This window comes from Notamacropus eugenii, chromosome Y (genome assembly GCF_028372415.1).
Source record: "Notamacropus eugenii isolate mMacEug1 chromosome Y, mMacEug1.pri_v2, whole genome shotgun sequence".
NCBI lineage: Eukaryota > Metazoa > Chordata > Mammalia > Diprotodontia > Macropodidae > Notamacropus > Notamacropus eugenii.
This window is the reverse complement of record NC_092880.1, coordinates 1,412,575-1,438,367: the sequence shown is the minus strand read 5'-3', so window position 1 is coordinate 1,438,367 and position 25,793 is coordinate 1,412,575. Positions and strand designations below refer to the sequence as shown.

Below are 25,793 nucleotides of genomic sequence, written 5' to 3'. Positions count from 1 at the left end.
GCCAGCAGCGAGGACGTTTCATCCTGGGCTTGCTGACTTGGCTGAGCGAGAACAAAAGACAGGTAGCCTCTTCCCTCTAAGGCTGGGAGCTGCTTCAGCACCTAGCCGTATCCTGGCAAAAATCCTTTCTTTTTCAAGGGCTCCAGTCTGTCCTTCCCTTCACTCCCTCCGTCCTATTCCTCACCCCTTTCCTTCCTCCCCCTCCCCTTGAAGGCCTCTGATCTGGGGAAACTGATAGCACTTAGATGCAATCTTTCCCCCTCTCTTTCCCCTACCTTAGACCTGAGAAAGGCAGCCTCTGTTCAAGCCTCTGTTGCCTCCCTCCTCCCCATTCCCCCTCCCCGCTTTCCCGTAAGGGCTCTGGTCCTGAAGAGGACAGTTACAATCCACCTAAGAGCTAGAGGCCTGAACCTATTCCCATGGGGCCTGTTTAAGACAGTCAGAAACTTTGGGGCACCAAGGCTCCCCACCCCTCCAACAACTGCAGGGGTGCTCTGACAAAGGCTGCAGGATTCCCCTTGGATTCTTGCAACATCCTTTCCTCAGAATGATAATAGCCAATTCATGATGGGGATTTTTAGCAAGCTTCTAATTGCCTTCTCTCTCTGGGTTGTTTTTTGTGAGCTACGTTTGTATTTGTCCTGTTGTCATTTTGTCTGTTGGTGTATGTCCCTGTCCATATCATGTGTGCTGTGAATGAGTGTGTTATCTTGTAAGATTTAAACGCAAGCAGCCAGACTTCAAGGGCTGCAGCTAGGGTAATAAATTAACAAACAAAACTTTAACACTTTTCCTTGTTGTTCTGGTCTGGCCAACCTGGAATTACAATGGAAAGTTAGATCATCTTAGGTAAAAGCATTTTAGCAGATTTGTATGTTGTGAAATTAATCAGAAATATTTCGGGAACTGATCATTTGAAATTACTCCTAAGATTGTCAGTAGCCCACCTTTCTAGGTCCTAGACATTCCTCCCACCCTGTCCCAGCACCTGCATATCGCCTTAGGGGCTCAGTAAATTCTGCTGCTGTGGGGGGGATTGGTAAACGTGGACGAATCAGGCCTGTAGCGAGCATTCTCTAAACTCTGCCTGCGAAAGTCACCACTGGGACGTCAGTTTCTCTGCTCTTGGTAAGCTTCACTTCTTTGTTCTAGTTGCAAAAAGTATTTTATCTCTGTTTGACCCATTTTTCTGATTTGTAAAAATAATTGTGCTTGTTGTTATGGGATCAAAATGATAAAATGATTGTAAAATGCTTAACATAATGACTGGTATATGTTACATTATTATCTCTCCAAGGTAATTGTTATCTTCAAAGTGGTTTTAATTGCTAAAAGTAATAAGATCAATAATTTCTGGAAATGCAAATGATACCATCTGCAGTTATTGTTGTGTTAAAACTGTATTTCTAGGATTGTATTTCTGAATTTCTCTTAGATTGTGAAAATTGAGTGACCACTGTAATCTAGAAATAGTGTTAGAACAATTTTTAATATGAATTTTGTTGAAACTAAAAGATGTTGGGAAAATTGTGTAACATCAGTTCTGTTACTTTATCACTCCTGCTAACTTTGTCTTTTAATGTTTTGTAACTGTCATTTAGAAAACCAGGTATTTTCACCCTTGTCTGTTAAAAAAAAAAAAAGTTAAAGCTAAAGAATTTGGCTATCTTCTATGAAGCTGTAGGATTGTTAACTAAGCTATTTGGGATTATTGTTTTAATGCTGAAACCTAAAATTGTTAAATGATCCTATGTATGGAAAGGAGGGAATGGAGTGAAAGCTTTATTTAAATTCCTTCTGTTCATTCAGAACAGTCCTCCCATTCCTGTGGGTAAGATCATCAGTCTTAGTAAAGGAATTTGGTTGGTTAATGCAAATTCTAAACAATGAATATTACTTGCTCAGAAGTTGTAATAGATAGAGAGAATTTTTAATAATTGGCTTTTACATCAGTAAAGTTTTAAATCTGAGAAGGAAAGATATTAAATGGAATCCCTTACGTGTGTGTGTTCTGGTAAATCTTTATTGTTTATTGTAACTCCAAGAGAGTGGAAATAACTGTTATCTGATTCTAAGTTGTGATTAGTGAGACTTGCTGTTTAAGGTAAAAGGCATTTGGGACCGTAACTATTTTTGGTTTTGAGTTTGAATTTGGGTATAGTTGTCTGCATTAAATCAGTGTCTGAGAAAAATGCCACAAGCTACTCAGAGGGAATGTGATCCTGTACTGTTAACAGGTGAAGTTTGTATCTGGAAAGGAAACACCAAGGGGACAGTTCTAGACTCAATCTAGGATGGGATCCCCCTGGCTCAGTTTCCCTATTGTGTTCCTTTAAAAAGGAATGTTTTTCACCTGACTATTCCTGAGCCTGGCTATGAAACAGATACTGCATGATTGGAGAATTTCACTCCTATCTGAATTCAAACAGAGTAAAGGATGTTTTATCCTGCCATATTTTATATGTCACATGTCCCTGCTTTTTCCTTCTATAGCAATTTCTATGGTCAATAACAAGTGACCAGGAAAACATGTGAGCCTTTCGTGTAATCTTACTGGGAAATCTAATATTATTTTTATCTGAAATTAGAATATATGCAGAAGTTTATGTAAACTACTTAAGACTCATCTTAAGATGTTCTCATTGTTTAAAAGGATATTAAAAGCAACAGCATTTTTCTGTGAGTCGGTCTCATATCTAAGAATACTGTAATAATTAAGAATTCAGTTTGTTATAATACTTTGGAAATTCATATTACTTAAGAACATTTTTGTAACAACTCAGCTTTAATGAATTCCAGTTTTAAAGGTTTATTTTAGCTTAAGAAAAAAAAGAAAGAGATATCAAGCATTTTAAGAGTTTCCAACTAGTTTTCTTCATAAGAGTTTAGTGAACATCAGAGTAAATTTTAAACTGTTTTCAAAGAAGGGAAATACTTTTAGAAGAAAATGTTTTGGAAAATCATGTGTGATTCTTAGAAGGCCTACTAAAGTTTCAAAATAATATACTGTTAAATTAAGCTGTTTTGATCTGAATATGTAGTCATTCTATGGCCTAAGTCAGAGTTAAAGTTTGCTTTTGAATTTATTATGTAAAAGATTTAATTCCTGAAGTATCTCATTCTTCCAGAGTGAGTATAATTAAGGAAGAATAACAACTTGTGAAACAAAGACATAATTCCATCAAACTATAAATTTAGTCATTAACCTCTTTGTTTTGTTTAAGCTGGAATGAGATTCCAGTACAGTTATGCTAGCAAAAAGTAATAACTTGTGAGCTATCTTGTCTTATGGTTAAAATGTAAAAGCAAGTGGAAGAATAGGATTGAGAGTTTTGGAAAGATAAATTAAGTTCTGATTGAAACTATGAAAGGTAGATAAGATTTGGGAATAAATATGGGTTATCCAAACCCCTCTTGGTCCTAGATAGTTGTTCTGGATACTTTTGTGTCAGTTTCAGATGGTTTAAAGAGTGAGGAAGTATTTTATCTGAGGGATACCTGCCAATATTGATTTCCTATATAAGACTGGGACTGCAATTTACTATTGTTTGAAGCTCTGATTACAGGAATACTTGTCTAAGTTATCATAAAGCCAATTGACATGTGCTGCAGGCTAATGGTGGATGCTTGGAAAGGTTTTGAAGACGACCTTGGACACGGCCTAGGTAGGATCTTCCTAACTTTATTTCCCAAATGTTCTATTTCCTTTCTGATAAAGGAAATTCCCCACCTGATTACCTCTAAGCCCTGCTTTCAGCACCTGGTAACCTCATGATTACATGTCAGATAATGGCTTATTCCTGGAATCAACCAGAACTAAGGAGATCCTTTCCTTCTGTTAACATTGTCCCTCTTTTTCTTTTATAGAAATCTTTATAATCAAGAAGTTCTGAAAGTACAGTACTAAGTCTATCAAATAATAAATGGAAATTGGAGCATCTCTGAATTATTTTAATGGGGTGCAGGAATGAATAGCTTACAACTTTAACCTATATTCCTGGCCAAATAAATAAATATAATATAGAGATAATATCAAGGAAATGATTAGACCAAGTAATAAGAGCAAATTTTGAGGAAAAGCAACAGGATCAGACTGATTCCTCTAAGAATTATATACAGGAGTATATGATTGGCTTCTAAAATTTATCATGCTTTTGATAATAAGATCTCAAATCTGGATTTTTGCACAAGATTGTATAAGACAGTGGTAAAATTATTTCTTGTCTGTTAAAGTACCTGTCCAATCATTTAAAAGGCAGATGAGTTCATTTTATGGTTGAACCCTCACATTTTAAAAGATTCTTATTCCAGGTAGAAGATTTAGGTAAAAACAGAAACAGCAAATAGGATAAACTGAAATTTTCTGAAACTTTAAAAATGGAGAACAAATTTTAAGTAATTGTACTAATTTATATTGTCAGAAGTATCTGGGAACTTCTAGATTTGAACCAGAAAGGCACAATTCTCTTTTTGAATTGTCCCAAGAATAAAACCTATTTTCAAAGAAAAGATATCTAGGTATCAGATAACTACATGATATCTACAGATAACTACAGATATCTACAGATAACTACATCTGGGATTCAAATTTAAATGAAAATTAAGAATGGATTACTGGGATACAAGGAACTTAATGTTAATTAACTTTGAAATAATAATTGCATTGATTTGTATGGTTCATGTTTAATTTTCTTGTTTATATTGGTGACATGTAAATCTCCCTTTCAAAACTAGTCTATTGTGAGCCATCTAAGTTTTAATCTGTACCTGACTTAATGTAAAAATGCAATTTGTGAACTGTAAAAAAAAACTTCATTGTGTTGTTTGAACCTAGCCCTGCATGGCTGGGAAACTGAACTAAGTGTCTTTAGCCATGTTAACTATGTTGTATTGTTTCATTTCAATTATCAAATCATGTTTTCTCGGAGACCTTGTCAAGTGTTCTGTATAGACTCTTGGATCCATCTGTCACCTCCATTGCTCCTGCTCCTGAGTGGATCATGCCCTCCAGTTTTGAAGAGGCCTGAAGAAGATGCCATCAGACATAGACAACTGTCCCAAGAGCCTGGACCAGACTTGCATGAAGAGTAAAACTCTCACACTACTGGTTATTTAGAGGTTTTTTCATATCTTTGTTGGTCTACAGGCAAAGCCTTCGGCTTGCCTTTGACCAAAAGGAGGGAATGATAATGTTTAATATAAAATTTTGGAATAATCTCTTTGTTCTCTCTGAAGCAAACTCAGAGAGTTTCTTCCTATGTCAGCAAAAGCCAGCCAAAGCTGACTCTGCATTCCTTGGAGACCTTTAACCTATGACATATCTTGAATAATGGGTCTTTCCTTTGTATCTTATTATCTATAGACACATACTATGTTATGGCATATTAATGGTAAAGAAAACATAGACATCTTAGGTCATAATTTCTATTGAACATTGTTTGCCCCTTCCTGTGTCACTTATCTGTGGTGGGATTTCCTTCCTTGTCACCGAGACATATGTTTACCCAGCTTGGAATCTCAACATTTGATTGACATTGCTTTGTTAATTGTCTTGTCCTACTAAATTTATGATTTGTTCAACTAGGAGAGTTCCTTTCTCATGGCAAAATGTATATAAGCCAGAAGATTTCTGCACTGGGTAGCCAGAACATTTCTGGCTCCATAATGCATTATGTTACCGTTATCTTTAATGGGGAATTGATTAATTAATTAAATCATAAAATGTATGCATTCAGCCTGTTGCCTTTCTTTTTAAGTTTTTAGGTCAACAGAATCAAGGCTGATAAAGATGTAGCCAAGAACTATAAAATGAAAAAAAAAAAAGGTCAGGCATGCAGCTGAGAAGTAGAAAGCAAAATTATCATTCTACTCTGGTCTTCTTCTGGGTGACCAAGAGTCCTCAGTGAAGGCAAAATTTGCACCAAAGGAAACGTGTTCCTGGCTCCCTCCCAGGAAATGTCGCAATATTTGTAAACAAAATAAGCAGACAAAGTCAGCTCCCTAGCAATTTATTTTCCCTCCAGAGTTAATTTAAGCTTGAATGCCTTCCAAAAGAACTTGAAATAGGGCCCTCTGTCTGTCTTGGGATAGTGGAATCAAAGTTTGAGTTTTGTCTCTGTAGGTTGTCAGTCAGGGGTGTCACCCATCCTGGCACGTGGGGGTACTGACTCTGGCATCCCAGAATTGTTCCTTCCTCCAGCTTCATGAGGGAGATACTAGGCAGCAATCTCTAGAATCAACAAAATACACCACCCCGTAATCAAGAGGGTGGTCCTTGTTGAATTAGCAGAGGGAATAAAGGAGGACTCTTAGCCTGGAGCCCTGTCACTAGCTGGCTGAACCAGCGATCACCTCAGATCAGGCAGAGTGAAATGACAACCAATTGAAATGGTCCTTAGCTGTACTATTGCTGATTGATAGCTCATTCAATCAGTGATTGGTCAAAAGCGGGGGAGGGAATCAGAACTCTTGGTTGATTGACAAGTGCATTCAGCCAGTGACAATGATGAAAAGACAAAGGGAGGAGGGTGAGAATCAGATCTCCACCCCCCTGCACTTGTATGGGTCTCATTCTGCTCTTTTGGGCTCTGTAATAGATAAGGTCCCTATTGTTGTCTCTGCCAGACTGACTGCCGTTCTTTCTTTCCTTCTTCATTTATTTATCTAAACATTTTCTTTTTGTTGATCATTTCTAGATTTATCCCTTCCTTATCTAAGAAACAATGGCTTGTAACAGACTGAAAAAAAAAAGACAGGAAAAAAAGCAGTTTAGCAAAACCAAAGGTTAACCCACAGAAGAACTGCCTCTGATAATATACACGATTTCATACTTTCATCAGTCCTCAACCTCTGCAAAGAAAAGAGAGAAGCAGCACATTTTTTTAAAGAGGAAAAAATAGGAAAAAAGATGGCCATGAAATTCTCATACTGAAAAATGCTGTATGTATGTAATCCATGGTAAATGGAGTATGAGAGCCCAAGGGAGGGAATCCTAGAATGTCAGCTGGAAGAGATCTTGGAGATCCTTTAGTATAACTTACATCTGACCAAGAATGCCTTATAACACTCCCAACAAGTGATCCAGTTCACCTCCAATGAGTGGAAACACATTACCTCCTGAATTCCATATTCCAATTCTTGCGGAGTTCTCTCTGTTTTTTCCTAATATCAACTCTAAAACTACCTAGTATCCCCTGTTTCTAATTTTGCCCTCAGGGCAAAGTAAAAGCAGTCCTTTTTCCAGGTGACAATCCTTTAGATATCTGAAGACAGTTTTCAGGGTCCCTTCCCCTGCCAAGTTTTCTCTTCTACAGGGTAAACACCTTGAGTCCTTTCAACTGATCCTTAAATAACACGGATTTGAGATCTGCCCTTCCCCATTTTACCTTGATTTAAAGGATTATTCGGTTTCTCAATGTCCTTTCTAAAATGTGGTTCTCAGAATGGAACACCACACTCCATATATCTGGCTAAAAGTCACGTCATAATAAAATCCTTAGTTCTGACCTTAAAGGTTTCACCTACCAAGTTTCATAGTAACTTCAGGCTCTTTGTTTTAAGCCAGGCTGATCAATGGGGCATAAATAATTCATCACCTGGGGGTGCCTCCTTACATACAAGGCTGTACAAATAATTTTTTGATGTACAATGAGGACTCACAATCTGTTTAATAATTAAAATGTTTGCATATATTTAATATCCAAAGAAATGAAAAATCCAAGGCAACAAGCTTAATGTTTATTAAATGGGCAAATAATGTGGTACAAGTCATGCAGAATCCCTTGGGGTGTTGGCATGTCCTTGCGCTCAAGGGAAGTTTATACATTTAAAGTTGTCTCTGGTACCACAGAGAGCAATTCATGTTATTCATTAGGTTTACTCCACCCAGGTGTATGAGTTTCTAGCCAAAAGGAAATACCACAGTGAAATCCAGTGTACACAGAAGGGACCATTTTACTACTTTGGGGGGAAAAAACGGGGTGGTGGTAGTGGAGTAGAAAACCCTTCTAAGCAAGGGAGGCCATAGTCCTAAGGATCATCATATCATAGATTTAGAACCAGAAGGGATCTGAGACCATGTAGTCCAATCCCCTCATTTTGTATATGAAGAAATTGAGAGTTAACAAGCATAAATGACTTGATCAAGGTCACTCCCACAACTGGTGAATGTCAGAGCTGGAATTTGAACTCAGGTCCTCTTTTCCAGTATACCCAACTGTTTCCCTAATCAGTACATCATGAAGGTCCACTATATTCTGACCAGAAAAAGGAGGAACAAGATCTCCCTTGAAGGGGCAAAGACCCCTTTCCCCCACCTCCTACCCCCTTCAAATCAGAGCAAATGCACGGTTTTGACAGTTTACAGTAGAGGTAATGGGTAGCTAGGTGGTGCAATTTATAAAGCACTGGGCTTGGAATCAGGAATCTTCCTGAGTTCAAATCTGACCTCAGACAATTAATAGCTATATGACTGTGAGCAAGTCACTTAACTCCGTTTGCCTCAGTTTCCTCATCAATAAAATGAACTTTGTCACAAAAACCCCAAAATGGGGTATAACTGAACAACAAAGATGAATGCTCCTGACTCCAGCCTGGCATTCTATCCATTTGCCACCTAGATGCCCTAAAAGTAAATAATGCAGATTAAATTTAGAATTGTGTGGCTACTGCTCCCTCCCAGAACCCATTTGTTAAACATTTGCCAGGACACCTTTGAATTGCTTCATACGTATTACTTTAGCTCTATAGGAATGTGCTAGAAGGCTGAGGGAATGAAGTCATGATCAGACTGGAGGCCAGTTGAGTTTGGGATAACAACAAAACTATTACTACTAGTAGTACTAGTACTGCTACTTCTGTGTGTTTCATCCTTCGTTGCTGAAGAAGACCATGCCATCAGAGAAATGATGACATGACTTGGACGTGACTTTGTGCTGAGTGAGGGAGGGCTGTGCAGATCACCAGCCTCACTTCTCCTCCAGAGCCATCTGAATCCAGTGACCAGATATTCATCAGGATGACTGGAGATGACCCAGGATGAGGCAATTGGGATTAAGTGACTTGCCCAAGGTCAACACAGCTAGTGAGTTTCAAGTATCTGAGGTGAGATTTGAACTCAGGTCCTTCTGACTCCTGGTCTATCCACTGCACCGCCTAGCTGCCCATACTACTACTGTTACTACTACTACTACTACTACTACTACTACTACTACTACTACTACTACTACTGCTACTACTGCTACTGCTACTACTACTACTACTACTACTACTACTGCTACTACTGCTACTACTATTACTACTACTGCTACTACTACTACTACTACTACTACTGCTACTACTACTACTACTACTACTGCTACTACTACTACTACTACTACTACTACTACTACTACTACTACTACTACTACTGCTACTACTACACCAGCAAATGGTATTTTTATAGCAAAATGCTTTACACCCATTGTCTCATTTGACCCTCACATTACAGCTGCCTGGAAGTAAGTGCCCATAAAGACACATTTACAATACACCAGAATTCTGTTCTATTTTGATCTCTGGGGTGGATGAACTCTCTAAGTCTGTGGTTTCAATTGGGCTGAATGTGCACTGCATTACACTGGTTACAGGGCAATTAAATGGCACAATACATAGAGTGCTGGGTCTGGAGTGAGGAAGATCTGAGTTCAGATGTGACCTCAGACACTTAGTATCCCTATGTTCTTGGGCAAGTCACTTAATCCCATTTGCCTTAGTTCCTCATCCATGAAATGAGCTAGAGAAGGAAACCACTAGCAAACCATTCCACCATCTTTGTCAAGAAAAACCCAAATGGAGTCACGAAGAGCTGGGCACGATTGAAATGACTCAAAACCAACTCCCCATTCTTACTGATGTCATCTCTTGACCTTCAGGCCACTGCCCGACCTTCTCAATGATCTGGGTTCATGATTTCCGTTTTTCTCTCCATTTCATTCTCTTCCATCATCCTAGGGGATGTCAGTGTTCATAATGGCAACCCTTCTAACAATCTGACCACACAATATCTCAGCCTAAAGACCCTTTTTTTATCCAACACATTTCATTGACACTATTACACTCTAGTCTTCACCATCTCTTGAAATTGCAATACCTCCAAGATCCTGAACTTTGAAATTTCTCTCTCTGACATGACCTTTTAATTCTTCTGTCTCTTCTACTCTCCTAAAACCTAATCTGCACTTTTACTTATGGATTCTTCACCATGGATTCTTCACTTAGTCTCCTAATTCGTATACCACACTTTGGCTTTACAAAGCCAAAAACCATTTTATTAGCTTCTACCTTAGAATCACTTGAACTTTCCATGGTCTTCAACCATTCCTGAACAGAAAATTATCAATCCTAAGTGGTTCAAACTTCTGATTTCTCTACTTCAAGGGGTATTGCTGGTAAATGCCACAAAATGAAAATGAACTTTCATCTTCTATACCTTACTCCTAACTATTTGATAACTCTTCTATCTTGGCCTTCATTGCTCCCCAGCTTTTTCCCCATAGAGATTGTTTTAAACCTTTTCTTTTTCCTCTTCTTTATCCAGCTACACTCCACACTGAGAAGGAGATTATCTGAAGGAAACTCTTATTATTTCTTCTCCTAAGAACCTCTCAGCATAATCTTTCCTGTGGCCACAGAAAGAAAGATTCCAGTCTGTAATAAAGCGAAACACCTTCCCCTTGTGCCCTCGAACCGATTTGCTCGAGAACCAAGACATTCCTCTCCTGCATCTTTCTGTCACACCCTTCTCATGCACCGACAATCATGCTCAAGTCTTCTGAATTCCAAATAAACTTTGCTTTACTATTCTACTCCTACCATTACCCCATGTTTCTTCCCTGTCACTGCCAAAATAAAACTACAACATCTATTTATGTGACTTCCCAGTCTTTATCTCCAGCTCTAACATCTTCAATGTCCTCTGTTTCCCAAGGAAAAGGTAACCACTGGTACCTTAAACTCAGTATGTCCAAAATGGCACTTGTCATCTTTCCCAATATACTTACTCCTCCTTTCGACTCCCTATTGTCTATGGTAACATAGAGGCATTATCGTCATTTTCCTTACTGCTTACATTTTATTAGTTAACAAGCCCATCTCTGTGATATCTCTTGAATCTTTGCCCTACTCTGCATTCCCAATGACATCCCCCTAGTTCAGGCTCTCACTGCCACCAACTTAGACTATTGCAAAAGTCTTCTTAGTAGATCTTTCCTCTTTTCCTTTTCTAATCCATCCTTTATCCTACTGCCACACTAATCTTCCATGAGGACCAATGAGTAGAAGTTGTAGAGAAGCAGATTTTGGCTAGATCTAAGACAAAAAAGAAATTACTTCTAGTCTGAAAGTAGAAGAAGCTACCTGGTGAGGTTTTGGAGAAAAAAGACTTAGAGGTCTTCAAGCCAAGGCTGGACAATCACTTGTTGAATATGTCACAGGGACTGCCTTTCATGTATGGACTGGACCAGAAGGCTGTGGACATCCCTTTCCAACACTAAAATTCTCTGAGTTCCCAATTACTGGAGATCATCCATCAGAGACTGGATGATGAGAACTTTGTAGAGAAATTAAGGAAGGTCTCAAGTATTTGTTAGAATAGATTACCCCTCAGATTCCTTCAGTGCTAAACTTCTTAAACACTAAATATTTGGAATATGGTCTGTCTTTCAAAAAAAAATGCTAACCAACCAATAAAAATAACAGCTGCTCAATATGTGATGTGACTTTTCCCATCTCAGATTTTTCAGAAAAATTGTTCTTTGTTGTACTATGTCAAATTTATCACTATCCCCTCCCTCTAGTCCTAGGCAGCTCTAATTCTTGGGCTTTCCTAAGAGTTTACTTTTAGTTGCCATCACTGCATTTCTCCAAACTGCATCCCTATGAGCAAAACAAGTCTCAACCCTAAGAAGGAAGCAAGTCAGTTACTGGATTCCAGAGATTGTTGTTTTAGAGCCAAGCAATCCCTCCACCCATAGCCTGTCTGATATGAATTTGTATGGGGGAAAGACTTGTCTTTTCAAAGTAAATTTGAACCACATCAATTATATGCTTACATTTATCGTATAGGATCCAGGCAGAAGAAGAAGATAATATTCTCCAAATTTGTTAGTTCTGAAGGGGCATATATGGTTCCTGCCCTTAGCCTCCACTATTACATTTGGTATTGGATTTTTGTTCACATCAAACACTTGACCTTTAATACCTAAAATGCACACACAAAAAAGGTTTATAGCCTGTGAGAATAAAACTTTTTTTCATTTAAAATATCTTGCCAAACTCTTATTGGAAGCTATTTAGATAATCAGATAACATTTTGTAGAAGAATCCCTCTCCCCCAACAATATTAACTTTGAGTAGGAAACCACAGAAATGTCTTTGACTCAGGACCCTCTAGAGACCCAACTGGTGCCAACACCTGTAGGATGGTTAAAGGCCAGAGGGGAGAATTTTAGGGGAAGGATGAAGCAGTCCAGTGGTTCAAATTATGTTCATGGAGAGTAAACCACAGACCATGAGAATTGAAGATGGAGGTTGCTCAAAGGAGAAGGCAGGAGGTGGGAATGGAGGTCATATCAGGCAGTTCAAAAGCTGTATAGACTGAGCATATATGCTGTAAAGTTGGAGCAGTAGTTACTGAGGAGATGACAGTTTTGCCTCACATCACTTCCTTATCCAAGATGATGAGAGTGGAGGCATGAGAGCCACACCCCCACTTTGCTCTCGAATCCCACTGTCAGACTGCACACCAGGAGGATAGCATTTTGAAGCACGCAGCTCCTTCCTTGATCTGATTCGTGACTTTTCTTTTATATCTGTTTTCAGTTTCCTTCATGACTGAATACTATCGGCATTGGCATTGAACAGGATTTTGATTGGCTGTTTGATCAGTTGTTGACGTTCTTTCCATTTCTTATTTAAGTTACAGTAGTTTTGTTGGTGTTTTAGGTCAGTTGGGTGGCACAGTGAAGAGTGTGCCCAGCCTGGAGTCAGGAAGACTCATCTTTGCCTGCTTAAATCTGGTTTCAGACACATTAGTGTCCTGATTTTTCTGCATCACCTTCAGCATTTGATGTTTTCTTTGTCTGTGATGTTAGCCAATCTGAGAAGTGTGAGGAGTATCTTAGTGTTGTTTTAATTTGCATTTCTCTGATCAATAGCATTGGAGAGCATTTTTTTCCATGTGACCACTGATAGCTTTGATTTCTTCTTTTGAAAACTGCGCAGGCAGTTTTCTTAAGAGTTTAACTGGAGAACAGTTGCCCATCTGTGGTTGTAGAGGGAGTTTCCTCACCAGGAGTAATCAACGAATTCACAATTTGGACCAAAAGGCTACTTCATAAATGTATTTTAAAAAATTTCTTCAACTCAAATACTTTTTGATTAATACCATCTCAGGATCTTAGATCTAGGATGGGAAGATTCCTTATAAGCCATTGAGTCCAACCTCTCTAATTTAAATTTTTAAAAAAGTCAATTTTATCTTCAGTTCCAAATAGCCTACTCATATCCACTGAGAAAGGAAGAAAAACAAAGCCCATTACTAATAGGTATAGCTATGCAGTATCAGTCTCCACATTAGGGAGGGAAAGAGAAAGAAAAGATGTTTCATTTTACTCTCCGCCCATCACTTCTATCTGAAAGTAGATTGCATGTTGCTTAATAAGTCCTTTGGGACTGTGGTTTATCATGTTGATCAGAGTTCCCAAGTTGTTCAGGGTTGATTATTTTTACAATATTATTGTTATTTTATAACAATAATATATATACACACACTTTATATATATATGTATATATATGTGTATATATACACACACACACGTACACACACATATATTCTGGTTCTGATCACTTCACTTAGTGTCAGTTCATCTAAGTCTTTCCAGGCTTTTCTGAAACCATCTCCCTTCTTTTCTTACAACACAATAGTATTTCATCACGTTAATAATATGCCATAACTTGTTCAGTCATTCCCCATTTGATGAACATCCCCTCGGTTTCCAATTCTTTGCTACCACAAAAAGTTGCTGTAAATGTTTTGTGTACATATCAGTCCTTTCCTTCTTGCTGTATGCATGGGAAAATATGGAAGGTAAAGTAAGTTGAGGTATGAGATAGCAGTTATCATCACCATCATAAATAGCATTTATACAACACTTTAAGGTTTGCAAAAGTGCCTAATAAATATCTCCTTTTGTCTTCACAACAATTCTCAAAAGTAGGTGCTCTTATTTTACAGATAAGGAAACTGAGGCAGATACGTTAAGTAACTTTACCAGGATTAGAGAGCTAGAAAGGATCTAAGATCAGTTTTGAACTTGAGTCTCCCTGACTCCAAATACTAAGCTTTAGCCATTGACTCCACAGCTTGCCATTTCTGACCTGGCTTCATTCATGAACACCCTGGATACTATGGCTATACCATCTGCTTATCTTCTTCTAGCCAAGCAACAAATGACAAGGTGGGCAGACATCAGAAGTGCGAGAGACAAGTAGTCTTGCCTTAGGTCAGTGTGGCTCAGGTCTTTAATGTTGATATAGATACTATGTGGCCTTTTTCTCTTTTGTTCTCTTACAACAAAGCAGTCAGGGGTGGACAAAGTTCTTTTGCTAGACTGTATCCATTGGTGAACAAAACATCCCCCAGGTTTTTATTGTCCAGCCTTTTAGATTGCTGGGTGGTTCTGGACCACAACTTGAAACGTCAGGGTTTTTTCTTTATGGGAAATCAGGGCACGGTATGGTTTCCATTTAAGATTTCTAAGAAATGACTGAAGACTGCCAAATAGCTCCAGAAATTATCTGAAGTTCCTCAAGCTCTAAATTCATGACCTTTTACCCTAAAATCCTCTTCTGGGCCCAGAGAAGAGATTTCCCAATAGGTGAAAGGATTTCCCATTCTAATCTAAGCCTCAGAGCCCCCAGGAAGCAAAGACTTTATCAAGTGAGGGGAATGGGTTGGATAAATTCTAAGGTTCCACCATGTTCTAAAGCCTACGATACTGGAATCTACAAAGAAGGCTTAGCTTCTAGAATTTGGCTCTAATACTTGTCTAAGGCTAACTCTCTGTGACACTGGCCAAACTGTTCTCTTCTTTCTAGGTCTTTAGCTTCTTTCTATGAAAAATGCAGCTTAATATGTGTAAGCTCCCCTCTAAGCTCAGTCCTTGAAAATGCAATAGGAGATCTGATGTCGCCTGAGAGTGGCACAATAATAGAGTGGTATTCTCCCATATTGGAGACCTCTGGTCATTTTGAAGCAGTTTCACGTGTTATCTCATTTCCCCCTCATGTGAACTCTATGGATTAGATAGAACAGGACTTACTGCCCCCATTTTTCAGAAGAGGAGCAGACACAGAACTTACCTAAGGTCACGCAGCTAGTTAGTAATAATGATCTCTCACATTCATATAATGCTTTAGGTTTGCAAAATCATTCTCACGATTTATCTCATTCTCACCATAACTCTGTAAGATGCTATTATTATCCAGATAAGGAAACTGCAGATGAATGAGGTTAAGGGGCTTTCCTAATAAATGTCTAAGGTGGGATCTGAACTTAGGTCTTCATGATTCCAGCACTCTACCCACTGTACCATCTAGCTAACTACCTTTAACTGTAGTCAGTGATGGAACCCATGTTTCCTGCTGCCAACATCCAGTGCTCAAAGCACTACAACAAGGTTTTTATACGTAGGGTCTAGTCTGAAGTAATAGCAGTCTCAACCACTTTAGATACATCATGTCAAATGATGAAATTGGGTCATTGATGGCAAAGTCACCAGACACTTCAATGTCGAGGTCAGAGCTGAAGAGCACTAGAACAGATGCCCATTGTCAGGAAGTTCAGGAATCAAGATTTCCCATGGACTTCAAGTCACAAGGGCAGAAAAGACATTCCATGGAAGACCCTGAAATCCAAGCCTCACGAGGAAACCTTGAAAGCGGTTGCAGTTGCAATGGGAAATATCAGTCTGAAACCACAAGAGGGCAGAATTGTTGCACCAATCCATGCAGTCATTTAATTTAATTAATTAATTTTGTTTTCTGCAATAAAATTGCAGCTGGAAACCTCCCCCGGCAAGAATCCAGGAGAAATCATGTTCCTTCGCCTCCAACCCTGACCGTGGGGCACCATGAAAGAATTACAGTTAGCGTGCAAAGACCCCAATTCAGGATTCTTAAAGGATAAAACTCAAACCACATGTTTTTTTTCAAAGCAGATTTGTTTCTAAGCTGGAAGAAAAGGATGAGACCTGAGTGAAAAGCGCTCCCTTGTTCTCACTGAAAGACAAAAGAGAAGAAAATGCTGTAGTGACTGTATCTTTCTGAAATTACCTTCAGTCTTTGGTTGACTTGACTCAAGGGGACTGTAGATCTTTTCTTTCCTAAACTAGTGTAACCTTTTCTTTTTAATAATTAAGTTATTTGTTTTCAGTTTTCTGCAATCACTTCCATAAGTCTTATATTTTCTCCCCCTCCCTGAAACGACATGCAATCTTATGTGGGTTCTACATATACATCCTTATTAAGCACATTTTCCCATTAGTCATGTTGCATAGAAGAGCTAAAATGAATGGAAGAAATCATGAGAGAAAACAAACCAAACGAAAACAACACAAAGCAGAAATGTTCTGCTTCATTCTGTGTTCTGATTCCATAGTTCTTTCTCTGGATGTGGGTGGCATTTTGTCTCAGTAGTCCTTTGGGAATGTTTGTATTGCTGTGAGGGGCTGGGTCTACCAGAAATAGTCCTCACACACTGTGGCTGATACTGTGTACAATGTAATCCTGGTTCTTCTCATTTCACTCAGCATCAGTTCATAGAAGTCCTTCCAGGCCTCTCTGAAGTCCTCCTGTCCATCATTTCCTAAGCCAGTGTTTTCTCATTCATTAAAGTCCTGGAATGGTCAGCATGGGGTATACAGTCTGCTGGTCTTCTAACCAAGCAAGAAATGACTCCATGGGCTGAATTTTGTGCCAATCACATTCTGTGTGGATAAACTATACCTCCCTTCTACATTCTACGAGTAGGATCAGTTATTTGATATGCAATGCATAAGCCATTCTCTTTGCTTCCCTTCTCCCCTCCAGAATGCCTTTCTTTGGTTCTTTATGGTATGCCAGAGAGAGAGACTCTGTGACTGATACCCAGGTTCCTTTACCCCTATAGTCCCTGAAGGGAGCCAATATGGACACACCTCCTGAATCAGAGCAAATGAGAATTAGCTACAGAAGAGAACTCAAACATCATGGGAAAAGCACAGACCTGAGAGTCAGGAGGCCCCAGGCCTGTCATTGAATAATAGCTAGCATTTAGAATTGGCAAGAACACTTTATAAATATTACATCATTTTACCCTTATTACAATCCTGGGAGAGATTATTATCCCAGTTTTACAGATGAGGAGACTGAGGCCCAGAGAAATAAAGTGACTTGTCCAAGGACTCAAATGGAAGTAAGTGGAAGAGCTGGGATTGAAACCCATATCTTTTGATTCCTCCATCCTCTGCTGCTTGGCTAAAGCTATGGATCAGAGAAAAGACAAATGATTTAGGGCATAGGCCTAGAGAGATCATTTGCCTTTTCTATAACCCACCCCCTTACAGAGGTGGACTCAGGATGCAGAATGAAGACGTACTGTTTTGAACATGTCCAACATGGTAAATTTGTTTTGCTGGCCTAATTCTGTTTGTAACAGGGGTTACAGGGCACGGATGAAAAAAATTTGAGAGAAAGGTATTAGATGAGGAAAGCTAGAGGTTGAAGAGGAGGGGATTTTCAGGCTGAAGTGATTCAGGATGAATGTGAAGGGTGGATGAAATTTTAGGGTCATGAGAAATTGAGGGAAGATAGATCACATATTTTATAATGAAACCTTTTTTAGAGATATTTATATCCTCTTGAATATACTTATATTTTATGACTCAACTTAGAAAACAAGCTTAGGGGGTCAATCTGCCTAAGACTTGGGTCATTTTTTTCTTTCATATCTATTTCTTATTTACTTTTAGTGAATTTTTTCTAAACTTCTATGTCCTTTCCCCCTACACCCCCTTCTGAACATATCCTAGAAAATATACTCTTGTGGTACAATTCATATGGCAGACAGAAAGTAAAGGAGGAAGGGAAATGGATGCCCAAAGTAGACATACAGTTACGACCAAAATGACAGAAGAAGGAAGCGGGTAATTAAGAACTTGAGCATATACAACGTGTACAAATCCAGGAAGCCTAACAGACCCAGGGGATTAAGGTTTGGGGGCTCAGCACTGGTAACCAGAGATCAATCAAGGTTTAGAATTTAGCAAAGGAGAAAGACATGGGATGATGGGCAAAAACCCTAGAACCTAAGTGAAGATGGAAATGATACTTTCTCCAAAACAAACCAAAAAAAGGATGATGTAAAATGATGGCTTTTTGTTGAGGATTAGGGCAAGAACTTGGCAAAAACCAAAACCAAAAGCCCAAACGCTTTCTTTCCTCCCTGCACTTTACTTGACGTTATAGCAGAAAAACATTTGCCAATTTCTGATCTTTCTTCTGGACGTTCTAAATAGAAGCAGATGATACCAACATTTAACAAAGTCAAAGAGCTTTACAAAGCCCACATGAGTGAAGACTGAGTGACAGCTGGGGCGCTGAACTGTACATGATCCCAGTTAATATATTGCTCTTTTGTTCATTGTATTTGACCAGCAGCTGTGGGAAATACTGGCAAAGGACTTTGCGGAAGCAGGCCAGGTAGAGCCCCATGATACTAGCTTGGATGCATTTGGCAGGATTTCTAGGGGGGAGGGGGGGGATGCTGGAGTCACTGTTGGTCTCTTCCTACCTTGGAAAAGAAACGGACAAAAGGTCATCAAGCAGGTGTCCAGTTACCCCTCTGGAATGTTTTGGTCTTCAAAGACCTCATTTTGCCACTTACCACTTATAACCTCAAGGAAGTCATTTGAACTCTTAGCATCAGCTTTCCCAGATGTGAAATGGGGCCAAGAAGAGTTGTACTGGGAAACTAAAGTGAAATATGGAAATTTATGAAGTTCAAATTATGAAGTATCACATATGCAGGTGGGCTTTTATTAATTTTTTTCTATAATGGGTAATAAGTAACCTAGGATAGGTCACCATTAACTTACACGGTGGGATGTGAGATGTGAATTCATGGAGGACAAGGACAATGTCACCTTTTATCTTTGCAGCCCCAGTGCCTCCTAGAGCGTCTTATATGCCAGATTCTTGTAATAAATATTTGTTGAATGAGCGTCATCCCTTTCACTAACACAGGGTGTTCTTGTCTTGAGGCCAGTTTCCAAGTGACTTGATATTTGAACTTGGGGCCCACTGGAAATCAACACTTTTTGTCCTCTCTTTTACCCCAACTGGCTGACATAGCACCTTCCCAAATATGGAAGGATTCCTCTCTAGCAGAGAAAGTTCTTCACTTCTAGTTATGCCTCCTAGGAAAAACCATAATGTAGCCAGGAAATTGGTAAGTTCGCATTCTTATCCCACAGGTTTTGCTAGAAGTCATACTTGGCGTTAGCAAAGAATTCATTTGAAAATCTTACGGACCTAGATGAACCTGTTTCATGAAGCTGATTAGTGAGTCTCGCTTCTTATTCCAAAAGTCTGGGAGATTTTCTTCTGGTGGATATTTGCAGCATGACACCTCCAACGTAATTTCAAAACACTGGGCCCAGATGTAGTTGTAATCTTGCATCCCACCTAAACAAAAGCACCAGACAAACAGAAATGGGTGAATTAGGCAGCTGCAGATGCTTGTGTTACAGGAAAAGAAGAGGCATTTCGCTCACAGTGATAAGAGCCTGCATTTGATGGCAGAGAATGTGGGTTAAATTCTGTTTTTTTCTGCTGAAGACCGAGGAGATCCCTGGCAAGTCCCTTGACCTCTCTAAAATGAGAGGGCTGCATTAGACTGTCTCAGAAGTGCTTACCAATTAGTATTGTTTTCTTTTGTTTTCAAAGATGACCAGCGACCTCACAAATGATGTCTTGACTTGCCCTTCAATTGTATTTAAGAGAGGCAGAGTTGCATAAAGCCTCATTCTGTCTTCCTGAGTCATCAAAGTCCAGTCACAAGACAAAAGTCAAGATGACTGGTGATGATCTGGGGTGCAGGGGATGACCATGGCATCTTTGATGTCTGACCAAGCTCTAAGCACTCCACAGAGCCTGCCTCACCTCCTTCATGACTGCTGGAACAAATTGTTCTCATCTGCCCATTCCGATGGAGGAAGTCTTCACATGTTTGGTTTAGACATCCCCCTAATTCACTGATGAGGCCTGTTGGTTACCCTTATGGTTTAACTTGGGGAGTGACCACCTGCACATGCTCCAGCTTCTTGGAGCCACAGGTGAGAGTTGGGTGACAGGTGGATACCAAAGGTGGATGAGTAGCCCTGACAAGGGCTCAGCAAGCCCTCACAACAGAAGTACTAGCCTTCCCTGAACACCCCATTCACTCCATCAATTAGTGTACAGACACAAGACCTGACAAAGCAATTATCTAGGGGCAACTGGAAATGCTCCACTATGGCTCTTATACCAGGCTGCTGAAACATGTCCAAGATTGTCCCCATGTTACAAAATTTCCATTACAAGAGGATTCCTCCCTTAACAAAATGACTCATTGCTGGATCCTCTTAAGAGAGAGCTTCCTCAAGTGCACATCTCTTTAAGGCCAAAAAAAAAAAAAAAAATGAGAGGGCACACCTGCACTTTTGTAATGAAGGCTCAACTTCCTGGGCCATTTCTGGGTCAATCATCACCAGAGTAACCTTCTGATAGAAAAGCAAGGCACAAATTTTGCTGTTACTGATGCAGACTGAACTGGGGGTCCCCACTACTCCAGATGTTGAGGGTGTTCACTCTGACACTCTTTTGCCTCTCATTCCAGCACGTATTTTTAAGACGATTATAAATTTAAAGTACAATGTTTTATCTGATTTTAACTTAGAATCCTAGAAGAGTTGAAAAGTATGCACACATCAGGTATCTTCTATGGTTCAGGGGTTATTATCCTCTAAGGGTTATGTGGGTAGATGCCAGAAGGTCCATGAATTTGGATGGGGAAAAAAATTCTAACCTCATTTCAATAGAACTGGTTTCCTTTGTAATCCAATGTATTAAAAACATGCTTTTGTAGGCTTCATCAGATTGCCAAAGGGGTTCATGATGCAAAAAGATTTAAGAACCTCCCCTGGACTAGTCTATATTCCATCTGTAGAATGAATGACTTCTAACGATCTCCCTGACAAGGTTTGTGCTGGAATGGTTCTAGCTCTGATTTATAGACAGTTCTGTTGGGTAAGAGACCTTTATGTTGACTGAGATCTGCCTTCCTGTAATTTCCACCGAGTACTTCTGTGGCCAGGCAGGACAAATGTAATCCCTCCTTCTCACATGCTAGCCCTTCAAACATTTGAATAGAGCACACTTCCTGCCAAACTCCCCATTCATCAGCACTGAAGACACACAAGTCTATCGAGACTCACACATGGGAATGAGTCCCAGAATTACTGTTGTGTGTCACTATGTTTCCAACTAATCCCACGCAATACGGGTTTGTTCTCATACGCAAGAGACAGACAGTAAAGCTTGCCTTTGAGCCAGAGAATATTTCTCTTCTAAGTGTAAGGAGAAAACTTTGTATCAACAGTGGGGAGGAAGGTGACAGAAGCCTGGAAACAGAGGGAGCAAAGGAGGTGAAACCCATAGAAAGATGTGCTTAAGACACCTATTTATTTGGCTGCATTATCAATCCTACTGTCTGCTTGTTTTACATTCTTTCATGTGGCTGGCCCAGAGCCATCCTGCTGTAAAAAGTACCAACTTGTGTGTCTGCTCTCCGTCCTTCCCACAGCTGAACAACTGAATGGGGAGGGAGTTAGGAAAAGGGACTAGTGAGTATTCTGGCCCATCAGCACCTGGAATTCAAAAGAAGCAGTATCTAGGCTGCTATTTGTACAATCACGCCTCTAGGGGAGGGGACTCTTCCCATAGGGTCCTGACCCACTGTGGCCATGGAATGTTGCATTTTCTCATTTCTGCCTGGGTTCTTGATGACAGGGAACGTTATTATTATCTATGTCAAACACAAACTCATCTACACTCTGTTAGCAAGGGATTGCCAGTAGTCTGCAAGGACTGGGGGGTCTTTGGATAACTGCTTATAGAGAGAAGAACATATAACCTTTGGATTAAAGAGACAAGAAAAGAACACAGTAGAACCAGAGAAAAACTAACCTTTGAGTGGGTACCACAAGTATCCATTTGTTATACCATCGGGGAAATTTATACTATTTTCACAAAAGTTTCCTGTTTTCATTTCAGGATTCTTTGAAGAGTAGGTATACGCAAGATACTCGAACACATCATTGTCTGGGGTTAGGCTGAAGCCCCGTTTTGTCCCAGTCTCTGTAAATGGAAGACAGACAGATACATAGCAGTAAATGCCAACTTAAGCTGAGGAAAGCTATAGCACAGCTCTGACAAATCCCCGAGGGGGCAATGTGATCATCCCACGCACAGTGAAGTGAATGGGTGTGCTATCTTCAGACAAGGCAACAGAAAACAAGATAAACCTATGACCAAACCAGGAACAGGGCTGGGTTCACTAAGCATCTTGCTGTCCTGTTTATTCACTGTGAATAAGCTCTGGGAGCAGCTAAGCGTTTCCCAGGCAGGGGAAGGAAAAGCTAAATGAAATTTCCAAAGCATGGAGAATACTCTCTGCCTCCATCTCACTCCAGGGAACTCACTGGCTCTCTGTGGAGTCAGAAAATTTTGAGCAAGTGGGAAAATGAAGCGAATATTTGGCCTTTTATTATGTTGGGTTTGAACTGCTTTGTCACCCAATCAAGGCCAGAGTTTGACAAAAGCTTTGAATTCAGGGCCCGATCCAAAGCCAGAAGAGTTTTTCTGCTTTGAAGGGGAAAAAAAGTGATTTTGTTTTTAAATTTTGTTTTATTTTTTTTTTAAAACAACATGTTGTCTAGGACTAGTAGTTTCGAACTTAGATTTCCTGTTTCAAGTTTTACGGTATTACAATGACCTGAATCTTTGTTTCTCCTTGACAAAAACTAGTCACCTGGAAGGCTGTATAACATTTCTTCAAGAGGCTACTAGCAGCCCTGCTGGGTCTTTGAGACCCATTGTTTAGGGCATTAGGGTGACAGGGAAATGTATAGAAGGGTCTTCAAGGTTTCTCTGGAACAATCCAAGGACAGCTGGGGATATGTGTATGGAGTAAGGTATACTAGGTGGGTGGGAATCCCTTTCCTCTTTTCTCTCCTGCTCTTTGGCAGCAGAGTCTAACTGGGAGGGGGTACCATGGTGGCTGCCAGAGGAGCTGCGCCCTCGTAGCTGGTGGAGCTGCGCATGTGGAGCCAGAGGAGCTGCGCCCTCGTAGCTGGTGGAGCTGCGCATGTGTAGCCGGAGGAGCTGCCCCCTCGTAGTTGGTGGAGCTGCGCATGTGGAGCCAGAGGAGCTGCGCCCTCGTAGCTGGTGGAGCTGCGCATGTGTAGCCGGAGGAGCTGCCCCCTCGTAGCTGGTGGAGCTGCGCATGTGTAGCCAGAGGAGCTGCGCATGTGGAGCCAGAGGAGCTGCACCCTCGTAGCTGGTGGAGCTGCGCATGTGTAGCCAGAGGAGCTGAGCCCTCGTAGCTGGTGGAGCTGCGCATGTGTAGCCACAGGAGCTGCGCCCTCGTAGCTGGTGGAGCTGCGCATGTGTAGGCAGAGGAGCTGCGCCCTCGTAGCTGGTGGAGCTGCGCATGTGTAGCCGGAGGAGCTGCCCCCTCGTAGCTGGTGGAGCTGCGCATGTGTAGCCACAGGAGCTGCGCCCTCGTAGCTGGTGGAGCTGCGCATGTGTAGCCAGAGGAGCTGCGCATGTGGAGCCAGAGGAGCTGAGCCCTCGTAGCTGGTGGAGCTGCGCATGTGTAGCCAGAGGAGCTGAGCCCTCGTAGCTGGTGGAGCTGCGCATGTGTAGCCACAGGAGCTGCGCCCTCGTAGCTGGTGGAGCTGCGCATGTGTAGGCAGAAGAGCTGGCGCCCTCCCCCACCCCTACCCTCGCCGCCGTCTGTGACCGAGTAGGGCACATGCGCATGCGCCAGGGTCCCTCCGCCCCCTGAACCCTGTCCGCACATGCGCGCAGGGACCGGGAGATAAGGGGGGGGGTGGGAAGAGAGAGAGAAAGAGATAGAGAGAAAGAGAGAGAGAGAGAGAGGGAGGGAGGGAGGGAGGGGGGCAAGACCGAGAGCGCGACCCAGGTCCGTTCAGTCCGCGATCGATCGACAGATCCTCCTGTCCTCCAGCCGCGGCGGTACGCTCTCACGGAGTGCTGGTCGACCCGCCCCGCGGCGAGCAAGCACCGCCACGCCGGCCGCACGGCCGGCCCCCTCGCGCTCGGTTCGGGAGGAGGGGGGAGGAAGAAAGAAAGAACCGTGACGACGCTTTTGTCCACTTCCATCCAAATCTTCCCACACACCTTTTCCCTATAAAAAGGGTTAGTCTCCTCTACCAAAGCAGATTCTTACAATGTCACCCACTTTAACCAGCGTTTTAATAAAACTTGTCTCTGACTGAAGGAAGGCTTGAGTTGAATACTTTTCAGGTGGGACTCATGTCTTTTGCCCTTGGATTTCAGGGTTCCCAGCGTTCCTAGACTGCGACAGTCTTATGTTTCCTGGGGTCCCAGTCATTGTTTTTAAGTCAGGTCTCATTAAAGATATATATACACACATATATGTGTAAAATTAATTCTACACTTTATTTTCAAAATTGTCCTGTTTGTGCTTCTTCTGAACTTGCTTCTGTTCTCTTCTGTGAATCAAAAGAAGTTTTCAAGGCCATCTTCATGTGGGCATCACTATTGTTAACCCAGCACCTCTCCCCAACTAACCCAGAAAAGAAAGGGGAGAAAAATTCCTTGTAACAAACAGATAGAATCAAGCACAATAAATCCTCGCAGTGGGTATGTCTCTATGCCTTGTATCCATCACCTCTGTCAGGTGACAGGTGACGTTGGGTGATAGCATTGGTCTTTGTTTGGATCACAGTTGCTAAGTTTTCAAAGTTGTTTTCCTTTACAATGTGACACTTGTCTAAATTATTCTCCCGGTTCTGTTTGCTTCACTTTCTACTCTCTAAATCCTCTGAAGTCATCTTCTTGGTGTCTGATGGTGCAATCACATTACATTACGTTTGTATACCAAAATTTGTTTTGCCATTTTGCGATTGTTTAGATCTGATCTAAGACATCCCCTTCTAGTCTGGTTTTTCATTTTCTTTTTTTCCTTACTTTCAATACTTCTTTAAGAACAATAAATGGTTTTGTTTATAGCTATCCTCTCCCGAGAATTACCCTTCCTCTTAAAGGTGCCCTCATCCTCAATTGTTTCCATGTTGAATTTAATGTATTTCCTACAACAAATTGTGGATACTCAGTTTTCCTCTGTCTTTTGGATACAAGTGAGTTTCATGTGATTCCCACTCCCCCACTCTTTCCTTTATATACTTTTTTTTTTGCAACCTTTAGACAGCTCTTTAACAAATGAGTTTATAAACTAACAGAATCTGAATTACAAGAGAAGTCGTTTTTCTATGCTGGTGTTACCGAGTTTCATAACGTAAGCATGCAATTCATTTTACATTAATAGCACTAGGAAATATATGTCTCTTTTTATCTATACACATATGTACATACGTGCGCGCACACATATACACAGCTTTCCCAGTTTA

At 40.7% G+C, this 25,793-nt stretch overlaps 1 protein-coding gene across 1 annotated transcript in view; it reads right to left on the bottom strand.

Moving 5' to 3' along the window:
* LOC140516686 (carboxypeptidase M-like) overlaps positions 1 to 24,199 on the bottom strand; it is a 28,230-nt gene extending 4,031 nt beyond the window's left edge. The window contains exons 1-5 of the mRNA XM_072627673.1: positions 23,886 to 24,199; positions 23,667 to 23,821; positions 22,303 to 22,473; positions 19,609 to 19,761; positions 12,090 to 12,238 (exon numbers count right to left, since the gene is read on the bottom strand). Coding sequence (XP_072483774.1) covers positions 12,090 to 12,238; positions 19,609 to 19,761; positions 22,303 to 22,473; positions 23,667 to 23,821; positions 23,886 to 24,199 — 942 coding nt within the window. The remainder of the gene's footprint in view (positions 1 to 12,089; positions 12,239 to 19,608; positions 19,762 to 22,302; positions 22,474 to 23,666; positions 23,822 to 23,885) is intronic.
* Between the last annotated feature and the right edge of the window lie 1,594 nt (positions 24,200 to 25,793).